Here is a 14,487-nt window from a genome sequence, read left to right as displayed (position 1 = left end):
TCTAATCTTTCTTTTGGTGGGTTCCATGTTTATATAGCAATAGAACAGAATTTTCTGTGGGCCTTGCAAAATCAGTCAAAATCCAGTAAAACGACCGGGAGCGAAGGAGGTTGCACCGGTGAAAATGGCTGGGAATGAATGAGTTAAGAGATCTGTTTCCACAAGATCTTACATTTTGAATATTCTGCTTTCCTGTTTTCCAATAGCTTCGTTGACACAGAGATTAATTTTGTGCGTGTAGGTTGAGCAGTTTAAGCAGGACCCCAGCCCCTCCAAATGTCTGCACTCCATGTTCAATGTGGACACTGGTGATGAGATCCACACCTATGATGAATACCACCACCTGCAGGTCAGTTCAATAAAGACACTTGTCAACGATGTTAACACGAGAAGGACAAAGGAGCTTTTAGGAGTCCTCCTGTTCATGATCGTCACCAAAATGAACAGAAACGTTAATTGGTTGTGCTTGTGTGGTTGCCACAGATCGATGCCGTCTCACTGTTCCTGCTGTACCTGGTGGAGATGATCTGCTCCGGCCTGCAGATTATCTACAACACCGACGAGGTATGCACCAGCCTAAGGATATTTATCTGCTTCTATGTTGTTGTTTTGGTCAGCATCATGATACCAATATGCTCAGCAGCTAATCTTTAATGGCATCTCTAAAATGAGAAACAGTAATTCTACTCATACAGTGAGAAGCAGAAGTATTTGCATCCCTTGTGATTTCACCCACTTAGAAAATAGGTAGAAGTCTGAAATTTGAATCATAGATGCATTTCCATTTATAGAGACATAATCTAAAAGAAAATCTGAAAATTCACATTGTATGATTTCTCAATCATTTATTTGTAATTTGCTGGAGTTCAAGTATTTGTACCCCTGAGAAAACCAGTGCTAATATTTATTAGTGGTGTAACGGTACACAAAAATCTCGGTTCGGTACGTACCTCGGTTTTGAGGTCATGGTTCTGTTCATTTTCGGTACAGTAAGAAAACAACATGCAAAATAGAAATGTGCTAGTTGTTTATTAAACACCTTTGTGCTTTCAACATTAGGAACATTAGCCTATACAAAGCCAGAATTCTGCTCAAAAAGTAGCGAGTATTTAAAGATAATCCAACAACAATTTGCCTTTCAGACCCCGCGTATCGGTCAGCTTTCTTTTGACAAAGATTTTAACATATATTTTACAAATGAAATGCCTCAATGAATCTTTTTTTTTTATTATTATGAACGGTTTTCAAAAGCTTTATTGGTGAATTTTCTCAAGTTAAAGCGGCACACAGAAATTAATACATTTTATTGTGTGAGCAGGATCTGTGTATTATTCTTATTATTTAATTACAGGTGTTTTAGCTCATTTCAATTTATTTTATTTAAATGGGCTATTATTTATTTTTGTCATCTGTTTATATTTTACAAATTTGATGTAGTATTCATTTATGTATATTGTATATTTTATGTTGTATAACTGTAGTTCCTATGTGAATATTAGTTCCTACTTGTTTTGTTGTGGTAGGAGGGTTTTGTATTGAACACGGGGCCGTGTTGGTTATTATTATAGCAGAGAAGACAGCAGTAAATCAACAAAGACAAGTCAACTGTGCCCCGATCTACCACTCAAGAGATCTGATGGACTCAAAAAATGGGTTACGATTGCAAATTAATTTGAAAATCGACTGGATCCACCGTATTTTTACACGAGTGACTTCCGGTCACCAGATCCTAACTACCGGTAGTAGTACTGATGCATGAGGGTCGCGTCTCGCGTCAAATAATAAACTCTGCCGTTCTTTTCGCGTGCGTCGTGTTGAGCCGCTTCAGGAACCCGTCTAACACGCGGCTGCACTGCGACTGGTGTGCATTGGCTGACTGACATTAACGCCCGCATGTCACTGCGTTCTCGCGGCGGCCACGTTGTCGCGCCATTGACGTTTCTGGGTTAAACCATGGTACCGTGTTGGTCCTCATTATAGTAGAGAAGACGGAGTAAATATCTACACAAAGAAACTATTACCCAATCGACTCACAGCCTCAAAAAGTAAGGGTTACATTACGTCAGAAACTTGTTCGGTACGCGTCCATTCCGAACCGAGCACCACGTACCGAAACGGTTCAATACAAATACATGTACAGTTACACCCTTAATATTTAGTACAGCAGCCTTTGTTTGCAATTGCAGAGCTCTGACGCTTTCTGTAGTTTTTCATCAGGTTTTCACATATAGAAACAGGGATTATGGCCCATTCCTCCTCACAAATCTTCTCTAGCTCTGTCAGTTTTCTGGGCTGTTTTTCAGAAACACGAAGTTTCAGCTTCATCCAAAGATTTTCTCTTGGATTGAGGTCTGGAGACTGGCTAGGCCACTCCAGAACCTTGATATGCTTTTTACGCGGCCGCTCCTTGGTCAGCTTGGCTGTGTGCTTTGGACCATTTTCATGTGGGAAGATCCAGCCACGACTCATCTTCAAGTCTGACTGAGGGAAGGCGGTTGTGCCTCAAAATGTGGTGATACATTTCACTATTCATCCTTGGCTTTATACAGTACAGTCGTCCTGTCCCTTTTGCCAAAAAGCAGCTCCAAAGTATGAGGTTTACACCCCCATACTTCACAGTGGGGATGGTGTTCTTGGGATTGTACTAATAATTCTTTTTTTTCCTCCACACGACGCATACAGTTGGCACCAAAAAGTTATATTTTGGTCTCATCTGACTACATGACTTTCTCCCATGACCCTTCTGCATCATTCAGATGGTCCTTGGCAAACTTCAGACAGGCCTTAACATGTACTGGCTTCAACAGGGGAACCTTCTGAGCAATGCTTGATTTGAAACCATTGCACCGTAGTGTCCTACTGACAATAGCCTTTGAAACTGTGTATCCAGCTTTCTTCAGGTCATTGACCAGCTCGTGCCATCTAGTTTTAGACCGATCCCTCACTTTTCTCATCATGAGTGATGCCCCACGAGGTGAGATTTTACATGGAGCCCCAGTCCAAGGTAGAGTATCAGTCATGTTTATCCTTTTCCAGTTTGTAACAGTTACTGCAACAGTTGATTTATTCTCACCAAGCCACCAAGGGTGGTGGCTGGGTGGTTACTCATTAGTTAAAGGTGGACTTTTTTTATAAGGTAGACTGACAACTCTTTGAGTGTCATAATTATTGCTGATTATCAGGGGGTACAAATACTTATGAACCCCAGTAAATTACAAATAATTATTTTTTAAAACTCATACAATATGATACCTGGATTTTTTATATTATGTCTCTATGAGTGGAAATGCATCTATGATTGAAATTTTAGACCACAAACTGTTTTCTAAGTGGGTGAACTTGAAACATCACAAGGGGTGCAAATATTTCCGCTCCTTATTTTAGTATTGGTGTCTATTTGAGGGTTTATTTTCTTTCACTATCGTGCTGCTGTTTTGGTTAATTAAGGTGTTCGCTTGCAGTATGTACTCTGAAATATGGACTGCTCAGTAAGTGTTTATCTCAAGATGATTTCTTAACTGTACATTTTTGATTGCTGCTATCTTGTTTTACGACAAAATGCTTAGACAAAATATGATTTTTTTTTCTTTGTCAGTAATTGTGTTTTTGTTGCGTTTATGGTGCTTGCACTTGGCATGCAGCAGAGAGGCAATGATCAAAACAACTTCGAGCATGGACACAAGCCAAAGCCTCCCCACTTATGCGACGCTTGTTTACATTTGGGTGGCACACGGGTGGACTTAATGAGCCTTCACTTCAAATTTTGTGACTGCTAAGACGATAAAAAGACAAGAGCCAATACGACAGCTGCAGTCGAATTTACAAAAATAATCTTTTTTAATACCTCTATGGGCTCGTAGACTACTGGTTTAGTATGCTGCTGCTGGCTTTTGTGCAGACAGGTTCAATTCACACTCAGTGACCCTGTTCCCTGTTCCTGCCTGTTCTAAGCCAAAACAAGGCAAGTGTGAGGTTTATGTCAGGAAGGATGTCTGACATGACTGCCAGTTTCATAGACATGGGAATACCAGAATGCATCGCATAACAATAGTCGAGGCAGGATGTAACAAATACATCAACTGTGGTTTTTGCGACACTAGCGTATAAAATGTACATTATCTTTGCAGTATTGTCGAGAAACCTATAAATGGTAATTTTATTGGACACGGTACATGATTTGGAATTACTAAGTTTAGTTTTAAAATAAGTAGGGCTGTCAAACGATTAAAATTTTTAATCGAGTTAATCACAGCTTAAAAAGTAATTAATCGTAATTAATCACAATTCAAACCATCTCTAAAATATGTCATATTTTGCTGTAAATTATTGGTGAAATGCAAAAATAAGACAAGACGGATATATACAGTGCCTTGCAAAAGTATTCGGCCCCCTTGAATTTTGCAACCTTTCGCCACATTTCAGGCTTCAAACATAAAGATATGAAATTTAATTTTTTTGTCAAGAATCAACAACTAGTGGGACACAATCGTGAAGTGGAACAACATTTATTGGATAATTTAAACTTTTTTAACAAATAAAAAACTGAAAAGTGGGGCGTGCAATATTATTCGGCCCCTTTACTTTCAGTGCAGCAAACTCACTCCAGAAGTTCAGTGAGGATCTCTTAATGATCCAATGTTGTCCTAAATGACCGATGATGATAAATAGAATCCACTTGTGTGTAATCAAGTCTCCGTATAAATGCACCTGCTCTGTGATAGTCTCAGGGTTCTGTTTAAAGTGCAGAGAGCATTATGAAAACCAAGGAACACACCAGGCAGGTCCGAGATACTGTTGTGGAGAAGTTTAAAGCCGGATTTGGATACAAAAAGATTTCCCAAGCTTTAAACATCTCAAGGAGCACTGTGCAAGCCATCATATTGAAATGGAAGGAGCATCAGACCACTGCAAATCTACCAAGACCCGGCCGTCCTTCCAAACTTTCTTCTCAGACAAGGAGAAAACTGATCAGAGATGCAGCCAAGAGGCCCATGATCACTCTGGATGAACTGCAGAGATCTACAGATGAGGTGGGAGAGTCTGTCCATAGGACAACAATCAGTCGTACACTGCACAAATCTGGCCTTTTTGGAAGAGTGGCAAGAAGAAAGCCATTTCTCAAAGATATCCATAAAATGTCCGTTTAAAGTTAGCCACAAGCCACCTGGGAGACACACCAAACATGTGGAAGAAGGTGCTCTGGTCAGATGAAACCAAAATTGAACTTTTTGGCCACAATGCAAAACGATATGTTTGGCGTAAAAGCAACACAGCTCATCACCCTGAACACACCATCCCCACTGTCAAACATGGTGGTGGCAGCATCATGGTTTGGGCCTGCTTTTCTTCAGCAGGGACAGGGAAGATGGTTAAAATTGACGGGAAGATGGATGCAGCCAAATACAGGAACATTCTGGAAGAAAACCTGTTGGTATCTGCACAAGACCTGAGACTGGGACGGAGATTTATCTTCCAACAGGACAATGATCCAAAACATAAAGCCAAATCTTCAATGGAATGGTTAAAAAATAAACGAATCCTGGTGTTAGAATGGCCAAGTCAATATCCAAACCTGAATCCAATCGAGAATCTGTGGAAAGAGCTGAAGACTGCTGTTCACAAACACTCTCCATCCAACCTCACTGAGCTCGAGCTGTTTTGCAAGGAAGAATGGGCAAGAATGTCAGTCTCTCGATGTGCAAAACTGATAGAAACATACCCCAAGCGACTTACAGCTGTAATTGGAGCAAAAGGTGGCGCTACAAAGTATTAACGCAAGGGGGCCGAATAATATTGCACGCCCCACTTTTCAGTTTTTTATTTGTTAAAAAAGTTTAAATTATCCAATAAATGTTGTTCCACTTCACGATTGTGTCCCACTTGTTGTTAATTCTTGACAAAAAATTAAAATTTTATATCTTTATGTTTGAAGCCTGAAATGTGGCGAAAGGTTGCCAGGTTCAAGGGGGCCGAATACTTTTGCAAGGCACTGTACTGTATATTCAACATACTGTACATAAGTACTGTATTTGTTTATTATAACAATAAATCCACACGATGACATTAACATTATTAACATTCTTTCTGTGAAAGGGATCCACGGATAGAAAGACTTGTAATTCTTAAAAGATAAATGTGAGTACAAGTTATAGTAATTTTATATTAAAACTCCTCTGTATGTTTTCGTTTTGTAAAAATTTTAAATCAAAAAGTAAATTACTAGGGTTGTTCCGATCATGTTTTTTTGCTCCTGATCCGATCCCGATCGTTTTAGTTTGAGTATCTGCCGATCCCGATATTTCCCAATCCGATTGTTTTTTTTTTTTTTTTTGCTCCCGATTCAATTCCAATCATTCCCGGTAATTTTTCCCGATCATATACATTTTGGCAATGCATTAAGAAAAAAATGAATAAAACTCGGACGAATATATACATTCAACAAACAGTACATAAGTACTGTATTTGTTTATTATGAAAATAAATCCTCAAGATGGCATTTACATTATTAACATTCCTTCTGTGAGAGGGATCCACGGATAGAAAGACTTCTGACTTTGTATATTGTGACTAAATATTGCCATCTTGTGTATTTGTTGAGTTTTCAGTAAATGATACTGTAGCCATGCCCAAATACATGACTGGAAGTGGAACCATGACTGTGCGTAGTGCTATATATATATCTTCTCTGCGTTGGGAAATAACGAAAGGTGTTAAGAAAAAGATCAATTGCTACCTTGCTTCCCCTCATTGCCTCCCATGATATTTCTAATCGTAGGGAGAAGGATTGTAAGGCTTTAGCCAATTAAAAAAAGGCTCCAAAGGCTGCTAAAATTCACTCTACTCATTTTACGCTGCCTTTTATCTCTCTATAGCTATTTTGTTTGGGAATGCCAGTTCTCCTTTGCATTGAGCGCTTTTCTTTTTTCTTTTTTTTTTTTTTTGAGAGATTGGAATATTATTTTTGTTGTGCTTTCAGTAAATGATACTGTAGCGACTTAACTGTTCTGCCCAAATGCATGATGGGAAGTTGGGCAACCATGACTCTAAGTGGTGTCTGCAAATGGTATATCTTCTCTGCATTGTGTTCAATACAGGGTGTTAAGAAAAAGATCATCGCCTGTCATTGTTCCCCACGTCGCTCGCCACAATAATTATAATGGTTGTGGAAGAGTTGCCAAAGTTTATGCCAATGAATAGCGCGGCCCCAGTGAATGCCTGTGTCCACTCCACTCGCTTGTCTCTGTCTCCTAGCTCTCAATATACATAAAACGGCGCCATTGTAGTCTGTTTGCGGCAATGCATGACTAAGTCGTTCCGCGCATTCGTTAAATGCGTTAAATATTTTAACGTGATTAATTTAAAAGAATTTATTATCGCCCGTTAATGTGATAAATTTGACAGCCCTAAAAATAAGTATTGTTTTTTTCACAGGAGTAATTTTTTCTTGTTGCTGGTATAAACCAAACATGCACAATACTGCATATTTACACATTATTTACCAAGATTCTATAACATTCCTCTCACTTTTCATCCAGCCCGACCAATCATGTTTCCCGCCTCAGTGCTTTCTGCTCATTGCATATACGATGTGGACATCTTCTCAATATCACCACTGTTTACATCATCATTCTAGAGCTGTCAAAACACACCATATTGTACAATGTTATGGATGTACAGTATGTCAAACATGTTCATATCACATTCCCACAACTGGATCTAACTTGTCATTCCCTTCAGGAAATTGTGTACAGGATATGATGCAGGAAAGAATTCTAACCTCGGATTCAAAGCATCATAAAACATAGAATATCCCAGAATATGCCACGACATTGTGCATAATTTAAAAAGTCAATTATTTATTGTAAACCTAAATTCAGTCAATTTCACATAGGAAATCTCTAAAACAGTCAAATGTTCATTGTGAAACTTAAAACATCGTTTGTTTTTAATAAAATTTAAAAGTGGCAGCACAACAATTGGAGGTGAAAACTGTTGTTTTCTTCCCTAATCTTTGACAGTTTTCCTCACCAGTTAGAAAATTCCACGTTGCAATATTCCATAGGGATGTCACTTTAAGGTTATGTGAAGGTCAAAAGTGGTGAATCTGTAATCTGATTGGCTGAACAGAAAAAAAATAAAATAAAATCCAGCTAATCGGAATGATGTGTATGAGTTAATCAGTGTTGTCATGGATTACTTAAAAAAGTAATTTAATTACTGATTACTGATTACTCCTCAAAAAAGGAATCTAGTTACATTACTGATTACTTTATTATGAAAGTAACTAAATTACTTTAAAAGTAACTTATCAGTTACTTTTCACCAATTTTTCTCCTTTTGCTGCCTCAACATAAAAATAACAGAAAAATGTCCTTGTGTGTAATTGAGTTTTTCACATAAGGCTTAATCTTTGAGTTAGCGTGGGTTTATTTAGTCGATGGAGTTGCTTTCAACCACCATTTACTCATCCTAGCTTAGCCATTACGGAGCCCTAATACTAACAAATAACTGACAAACTGCACGAAATTTGTTTAAATCAACTCCAACGACTAATTAAACCCCCGCTAACTCCAAGATTAAGCCGAATGTAAAAAAATTTGAACTTCCCCTTTGAAATAAAGACCTAGCCGTTAAAATCGTGTCCATAAAAGTTGTAAAGCAATAAAAGAAAAGCAAAAATTAATGAAATGAACAAAATTCTACAACGTAAAGTTTTCATAATGGGTCAAAATCATTTTTCGAACAGATCATGTGACTAGCACCTTGGAGACTATCGTTTGCTTTGCTTAGCCAAAACTACACCAGAGGAGGCAAGATGGATATTTAGAATTCCTTTAAACCTAAGCTTTCAAACGCTACCAACAACAACTTGAACAGTTGATTGAACTCGAACAGTGTCAAGATGTGTATATATATATATACAGTATTGGCCAAAAGTTTGGAGACACCTCAAAGGTGGATACTTTGAAGAATGTAGAATACAAAACCTTTTTTCAGTTTTTTCACTTTTTTTGCCATTCCACATGTTCGTTCATAGTTTTGATGTCTTCAGTGAGAATTTACAATAGTATTGAAAATATATAAAATGCAAAAATGATGAAGTGTGCCCAAACTTTTGACATTTGTTTCGGAGTCTTCAACATGCTTTTCCCCCAGTCCCACAAATGTAAAACTCAGCCTATGATTACAAGCACTAACTATAAAATGTACATAATTACACATATTATAAAGGCTGGTTACCAACTGTACAAGTGCTGGCTGTCTCGTTACCCATCGGCTTTGTTTTCGAGTTTCTTTGCGTTGTGTTGTAATTCCAAGTGCTTCCTTGTTGAATTGGATATCGAGTTTTTAGCGGTCGACAGTCTTTCTGAGCCAGCGCAGAGTTTGCAACGCACGGAGATATTTTTGTCATCTTTACTGGACAAATATGTGAAGTAATGGCTGTATCTCCATTGAGCAAATGCAGCTGTTTGTTGTATCTCTCCGGCTCCTTTACTGTTAGCATCCTGATAGGTAGCCTATGGTAGGCTATGTTTTATGTTGACCGCCGTGGCAGACGGCACGCACACAGCATGGTAATACACGTGACCCGTTTTTTTTTCCGATGAGAAAACGTGAGATGTGATGTCACTCCCAAACTCAAGAGCAGTATTTTCTATTCAAATGCTCTTCGTACATGACTACAGTATTCTTCATTCTACATACAGTATGAGGCAACAACAAAATAGTAACGCACAGGCACTGAGGAAACTAACTTTAATCGGATTACTGACTTGGAAAAATGAACACGTTAGATTGCTCGTTACTGAAAGAAAGTAATCAGATTACAGTAGCGCGTTACTGACAACACTGGAGTTAATGGATCAGCATTTCTGATTCTGAAAGCCCCACCTGGGGTGATTACATTGATGTGACAACATGCAATAGCTGAAAGCTTTTTTTTTTTCCCACACATGAAAAGTAGAGGTCACTTTGTTTATTTCTGTTATGCCCAGTGGAAGTTGTTATGAGTAATTGTCAAAAAGAGCGCTGGCATTATTCATTTAATACAAGGATTATAATTATGCCATAGACTATTTTGAAAATGTTAATTATTTCTCACTGTTCTGATCATTTGCATAATGGCAGTTATTAGGGAAAAATATGTGGAGAGGAGCATGTCCATTCATCTATAACAAGTACAATATGAGCATAGACTATATTTTAGACGATTTTTTTTTTTATGACGTGTTTTTTTCCCTATTGTTTGAGATGGCTGTTATGTCCTTGCCTGGCAAGCCAACTTGATTTTCACCATGTACACGAACAAGATACATGACAATTCAGTCTGTTGTTCTTTGGTCCAATCTGGATCAAAAAATCACAGTACACAATAGGGGTGTGACAAAATTTCGAAATGGTGATATATCGTGATACTTTGTGTCCCAAAAGGTTATCGATATGCTCCTGCCAAGAACCGAGATGTCATTTTAAAAAGGTGTCAATGTCAAAAAATAAAAAGTAACCAACAAGTTGCGACCAAAATCTTCCACCATAATAGTGTCTCAGTCAACTCATTTGCTCCCAGAAACGTATAAATACGTTCTATTTTTAAATGCTTCACTGTCCCAAAAACGTATTTATACGTCTTTTGCGTTTTTTTGTTAATAAGAAGCATATATAGCTTCCGCTCTATCTAACAATCAAAGAACAACGCTCCAAACCCATTTTAAAGCAATAAAACTGGCCACTGGAGGGTAGTAGCGTATTTTGTAAGACAAGGCAACCCGATTCAACAGCAGTGAACACCGAGCAGCATGGTCGGAGCGCTGGCGGCATTTTAAGTGATGTGTGTTATCAAGCGTAATGACATTTTTAGGTAAGAAATTTTTTATAAGATCTAAAAGTTTTTGGAGTGAAAGCAGTGAATTAGTCTTTAAGTCACATTTGAGATGCAATTGTTGGCTGTTTTCAACAATGTACATCGAAAATAAAGACATTGATTGACTGAAAATGGTTCAATATTAGATGAAATGTCTTGTTTTATAATGGCTCTTGGCCTACAAAAAAATGTTTTATCCGATTACTCGATTAATCGATAGAATTTTCAGTCGATTACTCGATTACTAAAATATTCGATAGCTGCAGCCCTATTGTAAATTGTTGTCATAACAGTTATACCATGGATATTATCTGAAATTGAAGCTTGTAAGTCCCACAGCATGGCAAGTGGGCATTTGCGTGTTGTTTTCAGCACCATTTTCTGCGAATGTTCCGGGACCTGCGTCCGTCTCGTCATCCCTGTCACATGTACTTTGCGTTCCGGCACCTTATGATTTACAACTTAAGCACTGCCGAGAACCTTCCACCTACTCCTTCCTCCTTCGATGTCCGTGTGCTGTTAACAAGGAGGAATGCCTTTCAAAATACAGGGCAGGTGGCCACCCTAATAATGTCATAAATTATAAATTTTAAAAAATTATTTAAAAAAAAAAAAAGATATTTGATAATTTCTTGCAGCACACCTGACAATCTCTCAGAGCACACCGGTTGAAAAACACTGATCTAGGCTAGGTGAAAAGAATTTATGCTGTCTTGGCTAAATTCCAATTTTACACTCTTTTCATGCTGTATCTGCCCTAATTTAAATGAGCTCATCTGTAAACATACTATCAAAAAAGTGTCCTCAGTTGTTAGTTCCAATGTAAAGTCAAAGCCAAAACTGCAATGCGGTCTTTTTCTTTCATTTTGTATGTGCGTGTGCAGAAAAACTGGCATGAAAGTGTCTGTGTATCCTCTGAAGATGATTCCTTACACATTCAGCCTGGTGGTGTGTGTGTGTAATTGTGTGTGTGTGTTAGTGTTGTGTCCATTAAGATGCCATTAAGATACTTACCACTTTAATCCCCTTCATCCTTCCATTTTATTGTAAAAGCCCCCCAAAAGAAGACAAAGCACGTCTTTCAACAAAACAACCTTTCAAAAATCTGTAGAGCAAAAAGAAGAAAAAAGTCAATGATCATACATGAACACAATTAACCAATTCCATGTGATCATTATTCTTGCCAGTTATTAATCATAAATGTCACCTTGCACAACACAACCTTTGTTGTGTAATGTACATTGTGTGTCACGATTAATGTTCCTTTCACCAGTTATGACTCCCAACACCTTGCATAGTAAGAAAAAAATGACAAAATTATCCATGGAGTAAAAATAACCAGTACAACGCACCTGATTCCACATTTGCAAGTGGAAAGTTATATTAATCAGTCCTCTAGCCATTTATTAATGATCACCACTACCTGATACAATACATATAACATGATGCCCAGAAATAATCCACAGAGTGATAAAATAGCCCACAGCATGCTCATTCATGCAATGTCCGTGTTTTATGAATAATACTACGACTCCTTGCCCCATTTATTCATGAAAAGTGCTGCTATGCACAATAGAAATGAGCATAATGAATAGAATCCATTGTGTAAAATCAAACCCCAGCACGATTTGCCAAGCAGGAGCGATGCACTTTTTGTGATGATTAACTGGTCAGAGGAGTAAACTTGGTAGACCAATAGCAAAAACAATTGTCCATAGAACATTTTGTCTGACACTTTGGGTGTGTTTACATGGGTCAAAAAATCCTATTTATAATCTGATTGAAAGGCCAATACGATTACAAATGTCTCATATAAACACCGTAGCCAATCAAATTCACCTGTATTGTATTGTATTTTGGATCGGATTGTAAAGTGTATTCAATGCCGATTGATAATCCGCTCTATGTCCCATGTAAAGTGCTGATTGGAGCGGATTGGGTTGATAGAGAGGATTGTTCAGTTTGCGCATGTGCTCCTAACTACATAAGCGCATGTGGAGGAACCAGGAAGTGCACATTTTTTTCTGTTATGCTGCCATAATGTGATGTCGTTATTATGGTAAATACTAGGGATGGGAATTGATAGGATTTTTACGATTCAATTCTTTATCGATTCTCTTATCGATTCTAATTTGGGGAAAAAGAAGGACAAACGTTTTGATTGGCATCAGAAATCACAACCTTACAAACTCACAACGAGGTCAAAAGAGGCCCAAAGCCTCAATGTTAACTGTGGCAATAAGTGGCAAATGCACAAGAACGTGTAACATTTTACTGAAAAATTTTTCTAATAGAAATAAAAAAATATTGGTATATATTGGCATATAGGTTGTTGTTCTGCCTTTGGCAATATGTGTTAAAGCAGGGGTCAGGGCTTTTTCCTGTGGGGGCCACAGAACTTTTCCCTTCTCTGTTGTAACAGAAAACTGTGACAATTTCAGAAGTGCCTAAATGTAAAAAAATTATTGTTTTTCAGAAAGCCACAATCAAATAACCCTTTCTGGATTCTTCATGGAACAAAAGTAAATAAAATAAAAATGATATTATAGTATAATATCATATAATAATAATGAATAATAATAACGCTATATATTAATATTAAATAGATAATAACCAAATAACCCTCTCTGAGTTCTTCACAGAAAAAGGCCAGTAAATAAATAACACTATTGAGGAAAAAAAAAATCAAAAAAAAAAAAAAAAATCAAAATGCTCTCTGGTATTGTTCAGGGGGCCGTATCCGACCAGCGGGCCGTAGTTTGGGGACCCCTGTGTTAAAGTGTATTATTTACCATTATATTGAAATGCATGCCTTTTAATTTTTATGGTGCTTTTACGCTCAAGTGGGGGTGCCCTTATGCTTCCTCACGTGAAGAAGAGCGCTTACACGCAAAGAAGAAGTGCCGCATCCAAGCGAGTTAGTGAGAGAGGGGAAACACTGCTATGAGCCTACGTTCTTTGTTAATGTTTGTAAAATATCTACAGAGGCAACGCCTGTATGTATCATCTTTTGTGTTGTTGTTGTGTGTTTCCACTAGCGATCAGACACTTAAATCCAGTTGTGCAGTGGGTTTGAACGATGTGCTAATGCTAGCGAACGCATGTTAGCAGTTTGTGTTAATAATGTATTAGCAGCTAACCATCGCTGATTTACGTTGATGCAAACCTGTTTGTTATCGGGGACGAAATTGATTTGTTTCATTTCTATTTTTAGTTTCACTCTTCAAGTGATGGTTGAATAAAGTCAGTAAATTATACCAATGTCTTCTGTATCGTCATTTGGGAGTTTAGCTAGCTGTATAGCCAGGACTGAGCCTTAGCGTCTGGGTGAGGAAATTGCAGTAGTATTCCCTCCCGATGCAGTTATCTCCACCTTGCAATGATTGCAAGTCGCTTTGTTGTAATTTTTTCTCATGAAGTGAAGACACACTTTCGAGTGTTTGAACCAACGTGCTGTCATTGTTATGTTTACGGCTGCAATGCTCGTGCTAAACCATCGTAACCTTTCATTTTCACCCTCTTTCCTGGTGAAGTGTAGGCAAACTTTGGAACGAGTGGTTCTTGGCGCCATGCTAGTTTGATGCGTCTGGACAACAAGACACGTCACGACGCAATATGCGTCTTTA

The 14,487-nt window shown here is 38.0% G+C and overlaps 1 protein-coding gene across 3 annotated transcripts in view; it reads left to right on the top strand.

The window, feature by feature from the left end:
* phkb (phosphorylase kinase, beta) overlaps window positions 1-14,487 on the top strand; it is a 199,506-nt gene that overhangs the window by 39,878 nt on the left and 145,141 nt on the right. For all 3 annotated transcript variants that reach the window (XM_057831354.1, XM_057831348.1, XM_057831364.1), the window contains 2 exons: window positions 242-349; window positions 484-564. In XM_057831354.1, coding sequence (XP_057687337.1) covers window positions 242-349; window positions 484-564 — 189 coding nt within the window. The remainder of the gene's footprint in view (window positions 1-241; window positions 350-483; window positions 565-14,487) is intronic.

This window comes from Corythoichthys intestinalis, chromosome 1 (assembly GCF_030265065.1).
Source record: "Corythoichthys intestinalis isolate RoL2023-P3 chromosome 1, ASM3026506v1, whole genome shotgun sequence".
NCBI lineage: Eukaryota > Metazoa > Chordata > Actinopteri > Syngnathiformes > Syngnathidae > Corythoichthys > Corythoichthys intestinalis.
The sequence above is the reverse complement of the archived record's forward strand: the minus strand, read 5'-3'. Positions and strand labels throughout refer to the sequence as shown.